The 18,201-nt window shown below is 41.4% G+C and overlaps 1 protein-coding gene and 1 pseudogene across 1 annotated transcript; both read left to right on the top strand.

Annotated features, from left to right (window-relative positions):
- Positions 1–261: 261 nt before the first annotated feature.
- Positions 262–2,934, top strand: LOC120840743 (annotated as a pseudogene).
- Positions 2,935–9,202: 6,268 nt separating this feature from the next.
- LOC120840742 lies at positions 9,203–17,844 on the top strand. The gene is made up of 5 exons (XM_040211396.3): positions 9,203–9,316; positions 9,699–9,856; positions 11,084–11,157; positions 15,059–15,136; positions 17,711–17,844. Exons 1-5 carry the CDS (start codon positions 9,203–9,205, stop codon positions 17,842–17,844), a joined length of 558 nt encoding a protein of 185 aa, XP_040067330.1.
- Positions 17,845–18,201: the final 357 nt, after the last annotated feature.

The following is an 18,201-nucleotide window of genomic DNA, read 5'->3' as shown; positions in this document are numbered from 1 at the left end:
TCCGAAGGCGTCGGGTCAAAATGTGCTTTCAGCAGTTGAACGATCTCGTCGAAGGTCACTTGGCTAGGCTGCTTGGGTTGTACAAAAGCGCCGACTGTATTGTATGTCTCCACCCTGCACAGCGTTAACAGGTGCGCACATTTCTTCGAAGCGTCCTGTACGTCGTTAGCCTCGAAAAAAAATTGTAGCCTCCCATACCGTGACTTCCAAGACATGGAGCTGCGCTCGAAAGCCAGAATTCGGTTGAACTCAGGCCTGGCCATGGCCATGGCCATGGTCTGGTTGCCGCCCGCTGTCGAAGTGCTATCTGTCATACGGTGGGACCTGGTTCTCGTCGCCAATCTTGCAAGTAGTTTAATTAGCGCTTCTAGTAGTGAAAGTAAAGGGAGAACATGAGTTCCGTATCCCAGCTGCCATGGCGGTGTCGTGCGATCGTCTCGCGATGCTCGGGCCTCGTGTCTTTTTGTCGCGCGTCTTCGCAACGCGCAGGGTTTGTGGTTGACTGTCACAACAACAGATGGAGGTACGATCCAGACTGTAGATATATGCACTTCAGCGGACATTAACAGTAAACCAATGTTTACAATGTTTATACCGGAAGGGAGCTCACCCAGGGTTTCACAACGGGGTCATTTCTGAACTTGATGAACCGACTGAAGAAACGCAGGCTCGTCTTAACTCCGAGCAAACCGGACATACATAAAGGCAAATTCCGGCCGATGTTCCTCTCAGTCTTTGACTACTATGGTTGGCAGCGTTGCTGACAGTGCAAACGAACAAGCGAACAGAGCAAGTAAACACAAACCCATAAAAAGAATTGAGCGAAGGCTACCCGTCGTGGATTCCGGATTGCTGTCAAGCTCGAAGCAGGCACCGCAAACTGCTGAAATAGGAGTGAAGATCTCTGGTTTTGAGGAGAGGCCCCTGAATGTGATGCATGTTGTTGGGGCGCCGTCTACTTAATTGCAAGCTGCATTTTTTTCCGCTCGTTATAATACATTCGGGTGCTATGTCAAGAAAAATACCTTTTCGAAGTGTCAGGTTGAATATGGTTCTGGCACGTTACCTTCCATTGTGGTGACAAGGAGTAACCGGTAACTATGCTCCCATGGCTCGAAGGTATCAGAACCAATACAAATATGCACACTTTTGTTGACAAAAATTGCAAATTATTACTAAGCTGGAAATTGATCTCTAAATACGGTATCCCACCGCTCGAGATTTCCAAGCTCCATAACCAATATTGGTGATACTGGACCGTGACTGGCTTAAAACAATATCGGCAGTTAATATCAAGGAAAAAAAGAATACCGTGGCCTATTTTTTATCATATGCTAAGCGAAATTGCGACAGCTATTATGAGTGAAAAACAGACTGTCATCGGATAAGTATGGTGTTACATTCATGCGGTAGACAACATTACCTATTGCTTGTCATATTAGGTTGGACACGACACCGCTGCCAAAACCATGACACAAATTAGCTTGTCCAATCAGGTGCTGCTGTTTCCTTTAATCATCTCATCGAAGACATCCGTGGATTGCGCGTTCGATGCCTATGGTCCCGGTGATGATGCTGTTCTGTGTGCGAAGCAAAATTGCACATCTATGCCGGTTTCAGTCGCCGTGCCACGTCTGCAAACTTTCACCAATCTCGGCCGGCAACCAGGGACGTCGACGGAAGAGTGTCTACTTAAGCATCTTCAACAGTCGGGTCAGTTGGGAAACTACGCCGCCGTGGGACGCATGATGGAAATTCGCTTGCTCATTCAGATTGGTTACCTCAACCTCGTGGGCACGGCTGCACTGCCACCATGAGGTCATCTAAACTGCCGCTCCACTTTGTTATAGAGCTGTTGCTGTTGCTGACGCTGCCTGCTGAATTGCCGGAACCATCGTGTTCCCCGTACGTCATCACAGCAAGCAAGAAAACACCAAGCTCAGGCCACTATCGCGGATCATAGTTTGCGGACGCGGGCTTTGGCGAAGAGGACATGGTCTGGACGAGTATTCAAATCCTCAAGCTGGGTCGTAACGAAGCGCGAAGAACATTAACATCAACTGAGCTTCGACCTACAAAACAGGCGACACCGCTCCACTGGACATATGGGCGCGGCTGCACTGCCTCCATAACGTCACCTTACCTGCCCCTCCACCTTCTTTACAGGTTGGTACGGTTGAATGTTAGTCTGTAAAAACGATGATTTGTTTTTGGCAGTGCTGCCGTGTGGGGAAAATAGCTTTGAAGTGTTTTCTAGACCTATTAATGCTTGGCGGTAATGTCGAAGAAAACCCCGGCCCAACTAATGCGGAATTGAATGTGTTAGTAATCGCCCTTCAACTTACTGTTCAATAGTTGGAGACAAGTTATAAGGCGCTGAGACATAAAGTGAGCAAACTTTCCGAGGAGCGTACAAATGCCAAAAAAGATTGATCAGAGTTGACAGAACGTGTCTGCACGCTCGAAAAAGAACTCGCTGTCTCTAGGGCTCATCCGCTACTTACGCAAAACATCGATTCTAAGTTGGAAGCTGCGCACGCCAAACTCTGTTCTAAAAACGTGCTGTAATGATGTCGAAAGCCGCTCAAGCAGATCAAACCTCGTATTTTTCGGACTGAAAGATAAAGATAAAGAAACGTGGCGGAATCAGAATCTCTTATCGTGAAACTGTTAGCCGACAAAACGGAAATAGATCTAGATCCCCAAACCGTTGATGGGGCGCGTGGAATTGGCGCGTAGAATGAAAATAAGAAAAGGCCGATTATAGTGGAGATTTGCTTTTTGAAGCATAAAGACTCAGTACTGGTTTCCGGTTATAAATATAAGGATAGCGGATTCGCCGTTAGTGAAGATTTTCCTAAGCCCGTTCAGTTGGCAAGATTAAGCTGGTTGAATCCGCGAAAAACCAGGACTGTCGATTCAAGATGCGGATGAACTGAGTGTATATTCATGGCATATGCTTTATGTTTAACCTTGAGATTGAAAATGTCTATGAGGTCGCCAAATAACAATCAAGAAAACCCATAGTAATTCACTTAGCATCAAGTACATTATCATCCGTAGAATATGGTACCATACAGAATGACTTTGCAAATCACGCTGTGCATTTCGGCTGTTCCGGTTCAAATGGCAGATCAAAACGGAATAAAATATCACTGCTAACGAACACCTGGACGTTGGAACAGTAATGGCTATAAATTGCCGCAGTTTTAAAAATAAGATGGATGAATTCATGCGCTTACTTCAGACAGTTAAACCTGTGTTTGTCTTAGCTACAAAATCTTGGTTGGATGCCAATATGGTTTCAAGCGAAGTGTTTCCATATAATTATGCAGTATACATTGAAGATAGTGACCTACATGGTGGATGTGTTTTTATTCTTGTGGACAAGAATATTCCTACCACGCCAATACTCATTCTGATGTTAACGTAGAAACATTGTGGTGCCAAATGTCGGTTAATCGTAAACATATTTCAGCAGGTGTTTTTTATCATCCCCAGAACGACGCCAGCGAAACTTTAGATCTAACAGATATAATTCCTAAGGCCTCTAAGGAATATGTTCTTTTTTCTTTGGGGGGGGGGGGGAGAGATTTTAATTTTTCAAATTTGGTGTGAGAGAATGGCAAAGCCCATGGCTCGGAAAACTCACTTCATACTAAATTTGATGCCATTTTAGAAATGTCCGTGGGGTGAGAGTTTGGAAGTGATACTTACAAAATGACTTATAAAATTGAAGTAAAACAAGCAAAGTTCATGAAAATTACTACACATTCCCTGGATAAAATTTCAATGAATAAAAGAAATAAAAAAATTGAATTGTTAATCATGTCGTATTACACCTGAGACTGCGGTGGAAGAAATCGGAAGAACTTTCAGTAGAAGGAACAGACACAGAGAACGTCTCAAAAACTTGTTGTTTGACTTGTTGAATTGTTGTTTTTTATTTTATTATTTTTTTACATTTCTACCTTTTTCAAGATAATTACTTATCGAAGATTTTTCAAATTTGGTAGGCCCAAAGTTACGGTACTCCTACGTTCCTGGAACTAGAAGTTATTGTTTTCGTTAAAAGATGAGGAGAAAGAATTTTTTTTTTCATACTTGGTAAAATAAAATCGCCACCTTCCAGCGCTTTTTGTTTAATAAAAAAAACACAAATCAAAATCAACCATTGACTCTAGTTCCAGCGAAACTCAAGATGTGAACATAGCCATCCTAAAAAAAAATCATTGAAGTAGACTACATAGTTTTTGTAAAAAAGGTACATGAATGACAAATATTTATGTTCTGAAGAAAAAACACTTAAAGAAAATAGAAAGAAAAAATATCATCAAAACGTTCTAGGATTGCAGTCTTTTTTTTTGTGCAGCTTCACTATAGCCTTTCTTTTGTTTCTTTTGTCTTTCCTGTTCTGTTTGGCTTCATCTGTAAGCTTGGAGTTCGCTTTTCCGGATCCCTTTCGAGTCTATTGATGTCAGTGTAGATACACACTGGGGACCAGGGGTGGCACCTAATTGCTTCAACACTTTGATTCGTGACACATATCCATCAATGTAGCCGGGGATGGCGTCATCAACAACTGTCTGAACAGCCTTAAAGCTACCGATTGTGGTTTTCGGGCATCTGGCCCAGATAATTTGATTGAGTGGCTCGTTAGCGTTTTGTGTTGTGCCATGAGACCTTCCACTCCACCAGTCCGCTGATGCACAATGAAGCGTGGTTATCACAGTGCGCACAAACCACATGTTCTTTAAAAAAAAACAAAAAAAACAATTAGATACTGACGTCGATAAGGCGGTATTCAAGCACACTGTCATTGTCAGTAGTTGCTTCAAACGAACGATTCAAGTCTATTTTCGAAGATGAAGCACATGCCTGTGGCCGTACCATCTTTGCAGGTCTCTCCGACGATCGTGACTATCCGTAGCGATTCACATGAAATTTCCTCTTTGCTGTCAATCGTTGCAATCTTCCCATTCGTAATATCAAAGAAAACACAGCAGTACAATGTTCACAGTAGCATCAAACACGCTTCGAAGCTCGGACTAAACGCTTGAACGTGTCTATCACCAATTTCGTTCAAACGCGCTACAAAGAAACCCCTAGTCACTGGAAAATGTACTACTTATAAGAAAAAACCGTGAAACCCAAACCGAAACGTTTGTACACACAAAACGAGATTTTCGGTGTGAAATGAAACATTTGTGGAGTTTTCGTGAGATCACGTCCACTTTTTTGCTTACACAGAACATGAAAGAAGGCATCAAGAAGCATTTTCCGCATTACTAATCCCCACATGTTATATATGGTTTGAACAGTAAGGAAACAGGCTATCAAAAAAAGCAAAATTCAAAAACAGGATTTTTGACCAAACGAAGTCTCACCCCACCTTCACACAAAAAGTAACACAACAAACACGACTTTTAAATATTTTAGGTCTTCTAATTTGCAATTTGCCGGGTGCGATTGACAATGTTTGTGTAATGCCTTGGATTTCAGATCATAGGGTAGTAGCAGCAGCGCTACCTCACCTAACGTTACATAAGGGGAAGTGTCAAGAAAGGAGAGTGTGTTATTATGACGATAGTAACTATGATTCAATAAAAAATTAAGTTTTTTTTTCCTACCATATTTCTTAAAACAAGCACATGATATTGGCATTGATAAACTCTGGAACATTTTTAGGCTCAAAGTTCACGAGCTTGTTGACAATACGTTCCCTCGATAATACAATCTTCTAAAACTAAAGACTAACCTTTGATGACGGAAGAGGTAAAGCAGATAAATGAGCGAAAACGAAGAGCTTATCTACGATTCAGAGATAACGAGGTAGAAGCCAACAGGTCAAGTTAGAACAAGGTGACACCCTTTTTAAAACGGCACTTCAGGGATAAAAAAAAGTGCTACGAAAACTAAGGTGAACAACCAAAAATGCACCCTAAAAAGATTTGGAAGGCATTTGAGGTAAATAAGAAGTACGATACGTCTGTTCCTTCACTTCTATTAAACGAGCAGCTGATAGTGGACGAGAAAACAAAGTAACGTGTCTAAATAATTACTTTGAATTTGTTTTTTTTTTGAAGGGTACTACAACGATTTGTTACCCTACTGTACGTTCTGTAATGGAACATGCGATGTCACCCGTAGAGATTACGTACAACGGCATAACTTTTTTACTAAGAGATCTCGATGTAAATAAATCATCTGTGTCTGATAATATGTTGCTACTTATATTCAAGAATTGTTCTGAGAAGATGGCAAACTATTTATGTGTGCTTTACCACAAATCATTAAGGAATCAAAAACCTCCAGCAGACTAGAAAATCGCAAATGAGGTACCAATACAATAATCAGGATCCAAGAACTGAGTGGAAAATTACCGGCCTATCTCTCTAACTTGCGTATGCTGCAAACTTATGAAGCACGTGATTTATAGCAGTCTTATTGCGCACTTGAAAATTGATGATTTCCTTATCCAAGAGCATCATAGGTTTTGATCTGGAGCATCCTCTGCCACTGTGCTTGTTGACGTTTTTCACTTTTTGGCGGGCGTCACGGATACTCGAAATGAAGTCGACTGCTTTTTGATTTAAAAAAAAAAACAAAAAACTTTGATCTCGAAAACCATGAATTGATAATTTACAAAGTTACCTTACCTGCTATTGATAATAACGTTCTAGGTTGGCTCCAGGACTCCTTGAGAGAACGAAAGCAGTGCGTTGTGCTGAATGAGAAGTCCGGTTACCTTGGTGTTACATCTGGTATCCCCCAAGTTTCTGTTCTGAGACCTTTGCTCTTCTTGTAAATGATAATATTGATTCAACACAATCAAATCTAATCCTATTTGCAGACGACTGCATTATTTATAGAGAAACTAATGATTCGAGTTCCTTCACTTCTATTAAATAGAATGACCTACGATCTCGTAGGTCATCCTATTTGTGAAATCATTCGTGTTTATAATAAGGCACATTAGGAAGTAACAAAACGCGTGTTAACAACGTTTTTTTTATTCATACGTAGATAAGTTTTAGCTTAAATCAGTATAGGAGAACTTGATGCTATTTAAAACAAACGTGAATGAACTTGCGAAAAAATGTGTTCCTCTACTCCGTATTCGTAGTGATTTGACTAACCCATGGTTTACCAAAAGTGTGCTTTCCTTGCAAAATACAAAAACAGACACTTAGCGAAGGCCAAACGTGTCGACACGACCGAAGTTTGGAAGTTTTACAATTAGTACACCAGGTGCCTGAAGCTGCCCAAAAATAAAATTTCTACCATGACTTACCAACCATCCTGTGGGCTAACGCAAAAAGTTCCGGAATTGAATATCACCAAAAACAAATAACCCTATCGTACATCTTACCCATAAAAATGTCGACCTGATCCCTGAGAGCGACTACGCTGATGTACTGAACGTCTATTTTACTCAATTTTCAACGTAGAGCGCTTAGTCATGTCCCTATTTTCCCCAAAAAGCTCTACGAGCGAATGCGCCCTATCAGTATAGACACTGCCGGTATCGTAAACCTAATATACGAATTAAAACTCACATCGTCCACTGGTCCTAGAAATATAAATTCTCAAATTCTAAATAAAACACCAGCATTATTTTGAGTAAATTTTTGTCACTGATTCATAGTCAATCCTCATTCGAAAGCCGCGTTCCTTCAGAATGAAAAATTAGCAAGGTTTTTACAGATTTTAAACAGAGAATTCGCACTAGTGTCTCTAAATATCGCCCGGTATACTTAACACCTGTCTTATTCAAACTGCTAGAGCACATAGTTTACTCGCACATCATGACTCACTTAAAGTTGCACTGAAGTCAGTTCTGAAAAAAAATGTCGTTTTTTTATCTCGTATTGTTTAAAATGTGTTAGTCTTACATATCCCAAGTCCTACATTTCGACACCGTCTATCATCTCAGGGCAATAAACCAACATGTGGACTCTTTTTTCCCGCTGACTGCAATCTATGGACCAATGAAAGCCCTACAATACCTGCAGTTTCCGAATGACTTTATTATAACTTGTTTCGAAGAGAGTCTGATAGGTACGCATTCGGATAAGACTCCTCTTTTTCTCCGCGGGCGAAGCCATCGCGACGCTTGCAACTCGCTGGCAAGCACCCTTCGTCGACCACTTCATTCGGAAGAAAATTCTTCCCAAAAAGGGCGTGTCGCGATTTTGAACATGCTTTTAACAAGAAACCAAGCTGCGTAAGATTGTTATTTCGTGTTCCCTGGGATGCTTAGAGCGTCTAGATGGAGTTGTCACCACAAAAGGACGGTATCAGTATCGACTTCAGTGTCCCTTCTTAATAAAGTCTACTATCATTGCGCCGATTTCATGAACGCTTTGCTATCACCGCTTGACAGAACATATTCTCGTCTTAAAACTAATGCACAATCAAATGTATTTCCGCGTCCACAATTGCATTCAATCAGTCTCTACATAATCAAGCCCTCTACCACAGCAACAGCCTAGCATCCTCTATCGTCACCAATGTAGACCCAGAATTATTTCTATCAAGCTTAAGAGATAATGTTTATTTTTATTGGTTTTTAGTTTTCATTTTGCATTATTAAGGCGCTAGCCCGTGGTATTTACGTTTTTTTTGTCTTGATTTATATGACATGCATTTATACCCCCTTATGTAATGTCCTAACGGGGACCTTAATGTGAAAACAAACGAAATAAAATGAAATATATAAGAGGTTTAAAGAAGTCATGAAGCAAGCGTGTTTATGATGATCATGTGCCCATCAAAAAAACATTTATGACATGCTGTGATATGTAATCATTAGCGTCACAATGTGGCGTATAATTTCCACAAAGTGGCGTATAATTTCCACCGTTTATTCTAATGAAAATCTCCAGTGAGCGAAAGTTGAGTCTTAAAAACGTGTTTTGCTTATGTGGTTTTCCTAATGAGTCAGGTATAATACCGCTTTCTTTTTTGATAAACGCAAACGGCAAACATACGTCATTTCTGTGGTTCCTGCCATTTGTCCAAGGGTTGCTTACATTACGATGAGGCATACACCACAAGTTAAAAAAATGCAAATGGCATGCCAAGCACAAATTAGAGCACATGTTCTCGGTCGAGATCAGTTATAAAACCTCGCTCAAGCCTGCATTTAGTTTGTGTAGGTATTGGCGTTCTAACACGTTGACTAGTAATCACTAAAACTATGTCGAAGGGCGTCTTTACTTTTGCCACTCTCATGATTCTTCATGGCGGTTCAGCGAATACGAATTACCCCGAGCTTAATCCAGAGCTTGAAATGTACCAGGATATAACTAGGGTATGTGGTGGTCAATATTCTAAGAAATTAACTATATTTTTGTAATGTATTTATTATATATTTTGTATAATATTTATTTCACGCACTAGATTGTATCTTATATATTAGAAACTTCATCTGTATTATTTTCATGTCATTTCACTTCGGAATCATATTTTGCAGAAAGACAAATCTTTGGATGCCCAAACCTGGTTACACTGAGGTCATGTTGAATTTCAAGTTCAAAAAATAAGAAAAAACGTGATGAGGATTGCGTTAGAAATGACATGTGAACGTGTTCCATCTTAGTTAAAATGAAAAGGGAATTTTAACATGCCTTTACCAAAATATGTCAGATGATTTCCCAAATATGCATTCAATTTTCTGCAATAAATACCTGCAGGTGTTCCCACTCACCGAGGCCTGGTACATGGTGTACAGGAACTACGAGGAAGACCCAGCATTCGGAACTTCTAAATGCCTAGGATTTTCCCAGGTGGCACCTGAAGAGGACGGTGGATATCCGACAATGGTTGAGTATGGCGACGGAACACAGTCGGCGTGAGTGAAACTTCAGACGCATTTTGGTTGCTGCAAGCTGTTTGAAGCTAGTTATGATTCCATCAAGTTTAATTGATTTTTTACAGAATATATAACGCTGAAAAAAACAGTCTATTACGTAACTCACATAATGTATATTTTGACCGAAGATCAGGTTCAGCTAACTAAATAACGCATACATTTATTTAAATAGATTATTGCACAATTAATTTCTTCTAAACAGTAATTTTGCTCTTGTTAACGAAAAAAATTTACACAAATGAAGAAGTGCTACAAACCTAAATTAATTCAAAAGAGTATTGAGACTTATTTTCAGCAAATAAGGTACTCTTTTTATCTTGTAGTTTGGCTATGCATCCGCAACATTTAGGTAGTACATTATAGTTAAATACGTCGGGTAACAGGTAATGCATTGGGATAGCCATGTCTCATTCGCTCGTTGAAGCAATTAAAACTGGAAGGTAAGAATGCAAGATATCAAACTCTCCCTAGATAGGAGATCCAGTTACCCCAGAGCATACTTTAAAAAAAAGATTATCTACACTTAGCACTGGTTGTCTAATTGCAATAACAGTTGCATGGTCTTGTACCAAATAATTTTGTTAGAGTTGCAAACCTGAGATTTGAGGTGGTCTTTCATTTTCGAGGTACTCTATGTAATATGTTATTCACTGAATGAAGATATATCGCTGATATATCTATATTCTTATTGTGTAGCTATTTGGTTCTTACTAAAAACTTCAATGGCGTTGCTTGAAACTGCTTTTGTGTCAAAAATTCACCGGGTCTCTTATGTCATTCCTAAAACAACTTGAAGGCGAGAGCACAAAAGCCGATGCATCAAAGACAGACATGATCTACGGGCGTGACGACGCGGTAACCCCCCCCCCCCCCCTCCCCCCCCCCCCCCGCTCCCTCTCGCCGTGGTGGTGGGGTACCGCGGCGACAACATCCGTGAATAATATGCTTGTCTTTAATGCATTCGGATGAGGGGAAACATGACGGACTAGTGAACGAAAGTTCGTTGGTTCGACGCCAGCCGACAGACTAGAGCGGAAAGTTTTTTCGGAAGAATAATAAATTTCGGAGATGTCACATAAATGTTATCGTACCTTTCGTGTCGCCTACGTGTGTTCGCATACAGACTTTGACGATCGACTGAACGATGAGACATATGAGGCTTTCGCCTTAATATTAATACTATAATCAATCTGCCTTGGTCCACAGGAACGCGTTGATCACGTTTGAGTCAACTGAAGGGTATACATCCAAGAATAGGTTAAACTATTTACCCGAGGGCCGTAAGTATACTTTCATTAACCGTGGCGATATAAAATGTCATTTATTAAAAAGAAATGTAATACAATTTGAATTCTCCATAAAAAAAAAAAACATGTTGTGTTTTAGTGGGCATATTTTGGCTCCAGCCCATGTAATATGTAATGTAGAGGGCGTGATTGCTTTAAAATCACAAAGGCCTTTAAGAAAAACGTGTGGGAGTCACATAAAAGGCATTTCAAGTGTTTGTTTATTGAATACGGCAGGTTTCAGCTAGAATGATAACGTGACGGTAGGTAGCGGTATATCCAAAACAATTGTCTTTTTATTAAAAGCTGCGTGTCATATAGCAAATAAAGCATTTTCTATTTATAGAATACTGTGGCTCAGATGAGTAAGGTATGGCAGTTGTGGTTACGTACCATTATTCAAAATGTTAAAGCCAGTCGTCACTAGAAGCTCGAGTAATGTACGCAATTTGAGAAATTACTGCGATTCTTGATATGATTACTACCAGCCTCAGTGGCTCCAAGCGAAACGCCGCCCTACGGTTCCCCAGGTAGCAGATCTGAATCCCGGGGTCGAGGTGCCCGCAATTTGATGGAGGCTTATTGCAGAGAAGGCGCCGTGTAACCGAGCCTGCGGTTGTACATCAAAAGATCCCCATGTGGTCGAAATTAATCCTCAGACCTCCTCTGAGGCGCGCCAGATGCCTGTTGTTGGTTTGGCGGGCAAGCCTCCTCCCCCCTTCCCCTCTACCCCAGCCCCCCAAATCTGACTTTTGATATGCGCACTGATTAAAATTTTTCCCCTGTTTCCCCAAGCTGAACCTGGGCGCAGGAGATCGCCAGTTCTGCGCACCGTAGTGTGTGGGAATGTGATGTGGTGGTTTGAGTCACTTCGTCATCATAGCAGCACGCTCTATTTACCGTTCATTCCGACTGCACCCTACGCCTGAATCCGACGGATCAAGTCAACCAGCTCCAAAAGTGTGTCATAACTGCGCCCGTCGTTTTGTGTTTGCTCTAACCGGCTGAACCAATGACGGACAAAAAACAGAGCACCATGACGCCGCATTCCCTGTGCGCATTGGTTCAGCCGGGTATAACAAACGAGCAAAGAGGGAAGCGGAAAAAACGACACATCTTTTGGAGGTGCTTGATTGGCTCTAACGGCTTGCAGCATTGGCTGCAGTCGAACTTAATAGCAAATTTTAGAATATCGTCCGTATAGTATTTGCATATGCAACAAAAATAACAACGTAGCCACTAGTCTTGCTTAGAGTCCAAAAATCGCTTCACATTGCCGCATGGTGATGACGCTGTTTCTGTGTGTACGCAAATATTTTGTGCACGTTATTTTAATATCTACTGAGTATTGTGAAACGAATTGCATCACATTCAAACTTAGCTGCACCTTGAATACAAAATTAAGTTAATTTTTAAGTTACCCAAGACACATTTAACACTTACCGTTGTCTGCGACACTACGGGCGCTTTTTCGGCTTTCAGCTTAGTAATAGATCGACGAAGCCGCGAAAACTGTAGGATAAATATTGCAAAGATCCCGCACTTTTCAAGAAACAGTTCAATGGGTTTTTGCCTCATAGATATTATCTTCAAAGCTGCAACTCATAAACTCTGTTAAAGAAAGCTCCAGCCCACATCAACGAAAATTGAATTTTCAGTACCACAACATTTCTCGAGTTATTGAGAACTAAGATGGAACATAATCGATACTCAAGCTCCAAAGTTTTATAATTTCAGGAAGTGCAGTAGTTAAAAACCGATCTTGAACATTTAATCGTAAAATAATAAAACAGTCGTTTCTGATACTTTATAAATCTTTTTTTTTTATCGAATAGATTAGGCATTCCGTCAAATGCAATGGACGTGCAAATGGCCCTTGATGGGGATTATGGGATGAAGCTTGCTTTTTTTGGTCGCACAGTAACAGGGTACGAAAAGAGGGAGGGAGAGGGAGGAAGATAATTTGGAGGGATAGGGGAGGGATGGAGATAGAGGAAAGGAAAGTAGGTGAAGAGGGAGGAGAAAGCGATGGGGTAGGGAGGGAGAAAAAAAGAAAAAGAGATTTTAGGAAGAAGGAAGGAAAGAAGGATAGCGAAACGAAAAGGGAAGGGGAATGGAGGAGGGACGGGAGAGGAGAAGTGCAGCGGTATCACATGTCGTGAGTTGCATATGTGTCTTGACATCAATTTACCCGCAAACATTTAGAGCGGAAACTCTCTTGATAAATAGGGTATGTGACTTTAAATACCTTGTCAGATTTAACGGTCTACTTATTTCTATTTTAGTCTATTCCAGTCTATTTTAGTAAACTAAATATAAAAAGGAGTCCCAATTTACGTTTGTTGTTTCACATATTTTTGCGCCATTGAGTTTACTAAAAATGTGAAGAGGCTGAGTCACCCTCGTTAAAATCGAATGAGTTGTAGCTTCTTAAGTTTGCAATATTACAAAAAACACAAGAAAATGAAAGAAGGAATGTGCCAACCATCGGTTGGAACAACTGGGTTGGAAGTGTGAATGAGACTGTGAACGTTAAAGATTGATAACGCGAGATTAAACACATATCACGCTGGATTTTCAAACTTATATATTTCTTCAATCCATAAAGGCTAACAGAATTGAGTGAAACATTCGCCTTTCATGTGATTAAACCAGAACTTAATAAAGATTATTGTAGATCCCATTTTAGATTGGGTACATTAAAATCTCCAAGACTATAATATTGCCGTAGATGCCAAGATCGAATTTACCACAACAAGGCATTTTTGTTCAAAGAGTTGGTGAAACCAAGGTTTGATAGAACACTAAGCATGCCAGTGAGCAAGCTGAAGTTATTACAAGGTGTTTCTACCTAGAGAGAATCAGTCAAAAATTCAAAATCAGGTCAGTCGACAGCAAGCAGCGTCTCTTCGCTAAGAGCAATAATTGCACCCTCTTCCAAGTTCATGGACATGCTTTTATCATATCTGTCCTCACGAAAAAAGTGAAAGCCGTTTACAACTCCCTGTAACGCCGAATTGGAGCGCAGCTCTTGAGGAGGAGGAGGGAAGGGTATTGAGGTGAGGGTAGATCTTTCCTCCTCCTCCTCCTTCTCCTCCTCCCCTCATTCTTTAATATGCTCCGGGGGGTCACCTGACCTCGGGGGGAGGGGGTCACGTGACCTCGGAGGGGGGGTCACGTGACCTCGGAGGGGGGTCACGTGACCTCGGGGAGGGGAGCCACGTGACATCGGGGTCACGTGACCTTGGGGGGTCACGTGACTTGGGGGTCACCTTGGGGGGTCACGTGACCTTGAGGTGACCTTGGAAGGGGCCACGTGACCTCAGGGGTCACGTGACCTTGGAGGGTCACGTGACCTTGGGTTGACCTGGGGGTCACGTGACCTTGGGGTGACTTTGGGAGGTCACGTGACCTGGGGGTCACGTGGACCTTGGGGTGACCTGGGGGTCACGTGACCTTGGGGTGACCTTGGGAGGGGTCACGTGACCTTGGGGTGACCTTGGTTACGCCGACGGCGACGCCAACGGCGACGGCGACGGCGACGCCACTCAAGCCGGAAACGGGCGCCTAAGAGCTGCGCTCTAAAAGTGTCTTCGTTCCGAAAGTAGTCAAATGGTGCAAAAGGGCAGCTCACACATATTTCGCATAATAATATTGTGTCATAATCACTAACAACAACATTTTTAAAACACGGTTTTGGACATGTACCTAGACTACCAAAGTATCGATAAAAGCAATAAAGTGCAGAAGAAAGTTAACGTCAGCGTTGATCATCAACTTTTAAGAGTCCAGACAACTGCGTGATGAACAGACCCATGCGCCACTCGTCATCAATATTACTATTTTTCTTCATATCGTCGAGTACATAGTGTCCTCCGCACTTTCTACATTTCAGAAGAAGAATCACTGACTCTATACGTGGCTTATATGGATGTTGGAAAGTGCACCGTCTTCCGGAACGTCTACGTCAAGGGTATGACTACCTTTTTAACATATAAATTTGGATTGGGGATATTCGAAAATAAATTAAAGTTCTAGCTCTATATGACGAGTTCCACAACTAATAAGATCAAGCGGGCAGACCAGCTGGAAGGGTATATTATGTTAAATAGTTCAATACCACAAAGGAAATGAAACATAATTATATTTTTATTTCCACCATTTAGAGGCCCGCACTAAATATATTCTTAATTTCTCTCATTTGTGCGAGAAACGTACGTAACCATTTTAAATCAAGTGTTCATATTTTAAGGATATGCCACATGATTGTTTCGTTTCCATTATTGAACGTCTAGTCAACGCTTCCGTAAAATTTATTAGAACCCATTTTCTTTACGAGATTCGTAAAGAAGTTTTATATTTTTAACCATAGCAGTTTAGGTTTAGTCTTCATTGCTGTACGAGATTTTTTCTGTAAAGAAATTGTATCCACCCAGGTAGCACGTCAGAGAAAAGCCTTACTTGGCAAAATTGAGAGAAACGCCAGGGCCTAACCTAAGCCTAGTTAGGTGTTGCAACATGTCGCTTGTCGGTTCTAAAGTACTTTGCCTAACAGCCTTAATTGGGCGATCTTAAGCCATGCCAAAATTTGGCTTTTCTCTTGTACTGCACAGCAGTGCTAAAGTAAGTTTCGTACTTGAACCATACCTGCCAAAGTAAATCCTAATTAAGTAAGGATTTGGAACATGCCAAAGTTTGGCTTCTCACTAGTCAGCAACTAGAGTTCGAGATATTTTTTAAAATGACAAAGAACGACCAAAGGCTTGCCGAAGTTGGACTTTTCTCTGGTTTTCCACGAGTGAGATATTTAACGCACTCCATGACAAAAAAAAGGTCGTTCGAAGCGCGATTGTAAAATGTCGTCACCCTAGTTGATATCGCCAAAGGCTCCCCCCCCCCCCCCCCCCCCACGCTCCGATAAAAAAAAAACAAAAAAAAAACATAACGAAGTAAAAAAAAAAAAATTGCCACTTTAAGGGCTTACTTAATCTAGGGTCTGCTGTGGGTGAAGTGACCGCGGCACCACAGAGCCACAACCGCATGCTGTTTTTCTGAATTTTTTATACGCCAGGCTTTAACACTCATCAATTACAGTGCAAGGCACATACTCAGCTACGCTTGCTTCTGCGACGCGTCGGGCTCACGCAGCAAACGCTCGATGGCAGCAATTGCTGTAACGTTGAAGCAATCTCGCTTCGAGACGGTTACAGAATGTGTAACTCTCCGACTGGACATTGGCTTCTGTATCCACGCGTGAGCTAATAAGGTCGGCTCATTCTGCGTTTGCAACTTCGGTGTTGACTTGTCCAGCCGCGAAAGAACTTCTGTCAACCTTTAGGGTAGAGCAATTAGAGACACCCAAATAAAATATAAAGTGGTGGAAAGAATTAATCTCAATTTGAATTTAATCAAGTCGCAACCACCCCCGCCCAACCACTAACTCTTGGGTACTTTATATCCAAACACAAATAAACCAGTGCCAACGGGGCCCGCCCTGATTACCCTACTTTGGCATCACAGAAATATCGACTGGACACTAAACAAATTCGCTACCCCATCTATCTTGTTTCTGGCCCAGCAAGACAGAAATATGTTTTATTTTTGAAACATCGGGGCCGAAGATAAACTTCAATCTCGACAAAAGCGATGTTTTGTGGGGGCCGTATCTAGGTCACCACGGCTCAATGGGCCAACATGATGTAACAGAGGTTTTGGGTGTGGAAGGGAAGGGAGGCGCTTTGCGCTCACGTTGTTTTCTTTGCACTTTGTTTCAACCCAGTCGCTTGTCTAAGTGGAAGTGCATATTTGGCAATCAGTGGGGATGTTCCAGACGCTTACCGGACTACCAGAAAATAAAACCTAACTCCGATATTTCCTTGGCGATATGGGACCAAAGACAACAGATTTCCACCGAAATTCAAGACACGTAGCCTAACTCTGGCATTCTTTAGGCATTTTAGACCCCTATATGCGGGATGACAGCCAAACTCTCAGAGAAGCCTAATGTATGCACTTATTTGGCGATCTGGCATCAAAAATGCCAAGTGACAGTCAAGCTAAGAGGCAGTAAGCCTAACTATAACACTTGTTTGGCGACTTTGACCTAAAGGTGCCAGATAACAGACAAATAACAAAGCAGTGAAGCCCAACTCTGGCACTTGTTCCACGGATTACAGCTAAGATATACAGTCTTAACAAAGGATGTTAGATTTGACTCTACGTAGTTCCATTTGCCCTGGCTTCTCAAGGTATAAACTCCCCCAAAAAAGCCAAACTTTGGCCGAGAGCACTTTTCTACTTGGACATGCGCTTGTTTGTCTCGAAATGAAAACCGGGAGTAGACACTCGTCCAAAAGCTCATTTTTAACAGTTCCTGTATAATGATTGTTTGTTTCAACTTGAAATTTTTAGGAATTGAACGGGACTATAAAGGTCACATGAAGATAGAGCAAGATAAACTATAAATGAGAAAAAATGCAAACATAGAACACAGAGCTCTTAATCACCTTCACGGACATTGTCTAACACAAATCTTAAAACGATGCAGAGGATGCCTGCTGCGTCGTCGTTCCGAAGAGCCTACTTGGACAAAGTACCATCTACTGCGATTTCGCTTACGACCTTCTGTGTGGTACCAAGAAATATAATATCTCTGACGCCAGTTGTCAAAAGGAGGATTAAGCAAAATATTCGGACATGTAAAAATAAATGAGTTCTTTAAAAGTCCAATTTACTGAACGTTTTCAAGTCCTTTCGATGACCATGTGTTTTTCTCCTCTTTGTTTATTTTTCTGCTAAGTGTTGTCACCAGGTGCTTGTCTTTTTTTTTTGTCCTAGCTCCTAGACTTTTTCCGTGAGAAATAAAGAATTCTATCAAAGTGTCAATTCATTATGGAACGACATTTTGCCGTAATCTGTAGAATTCTGTTTTATTTATTCTGTTCCCCAGAAAAGGCCTTGCGTTAGTGTTCAAGCACGTCAAAATAAATATGGCATTGTTGTTCTTTAAGCGCCATTAGATACACTGAGCAGCCTTAA

This window comes from Ixodes scapularis, unplaced genomic scaffold, assembly GCF_016920785.2.
Source record: "Ixodes scapularis isolate PalLabHiFi unplaced genomic scaffold, ASM1692078v2 PGA_scaffold2__306_contigs__length_199485367, whole genome shotgun sequence".
Classification (NCBI taxonomy): domain Eukaryota; kingdom Metazoa; phylum Arthropoda; class Arachnida; order Ixodida; family Ixodidae; genus Ixodes; species Ixodes scapularis.
Note: the sequence above shows the minus strand (reverse complement) of the source record. Positions and strands in the feature narration are given on the sequence as shown.

What these genes read in the sequence shown, in the direction of transcription:
- LOC120840742 (XM_040211396.3), top strand. Translation starts at nt 9,203, where the DNA reads ATGTCGAAGGGCGTCTTTACTTTTGCCACTCTCATGATTCTTCATGGC. An exon ending in TGTACCAGGATATAACTAGG is followed by an intron (nt 9,317 to 9,698) that starts GTATGTGGTGGT and finishes AAATACCTGCAG; the next exon opens with GTGTTCCCACTCACCGAGGC. An exon ending in GGCGACGGAACACAGTCGGC is followed by an intron (nt 9,857 to 11,083) that starts GTGAGTGAAACT and finishes CTTGGTCCACAG; the next exon opens with GAACGCGTTGATCACGTTTG.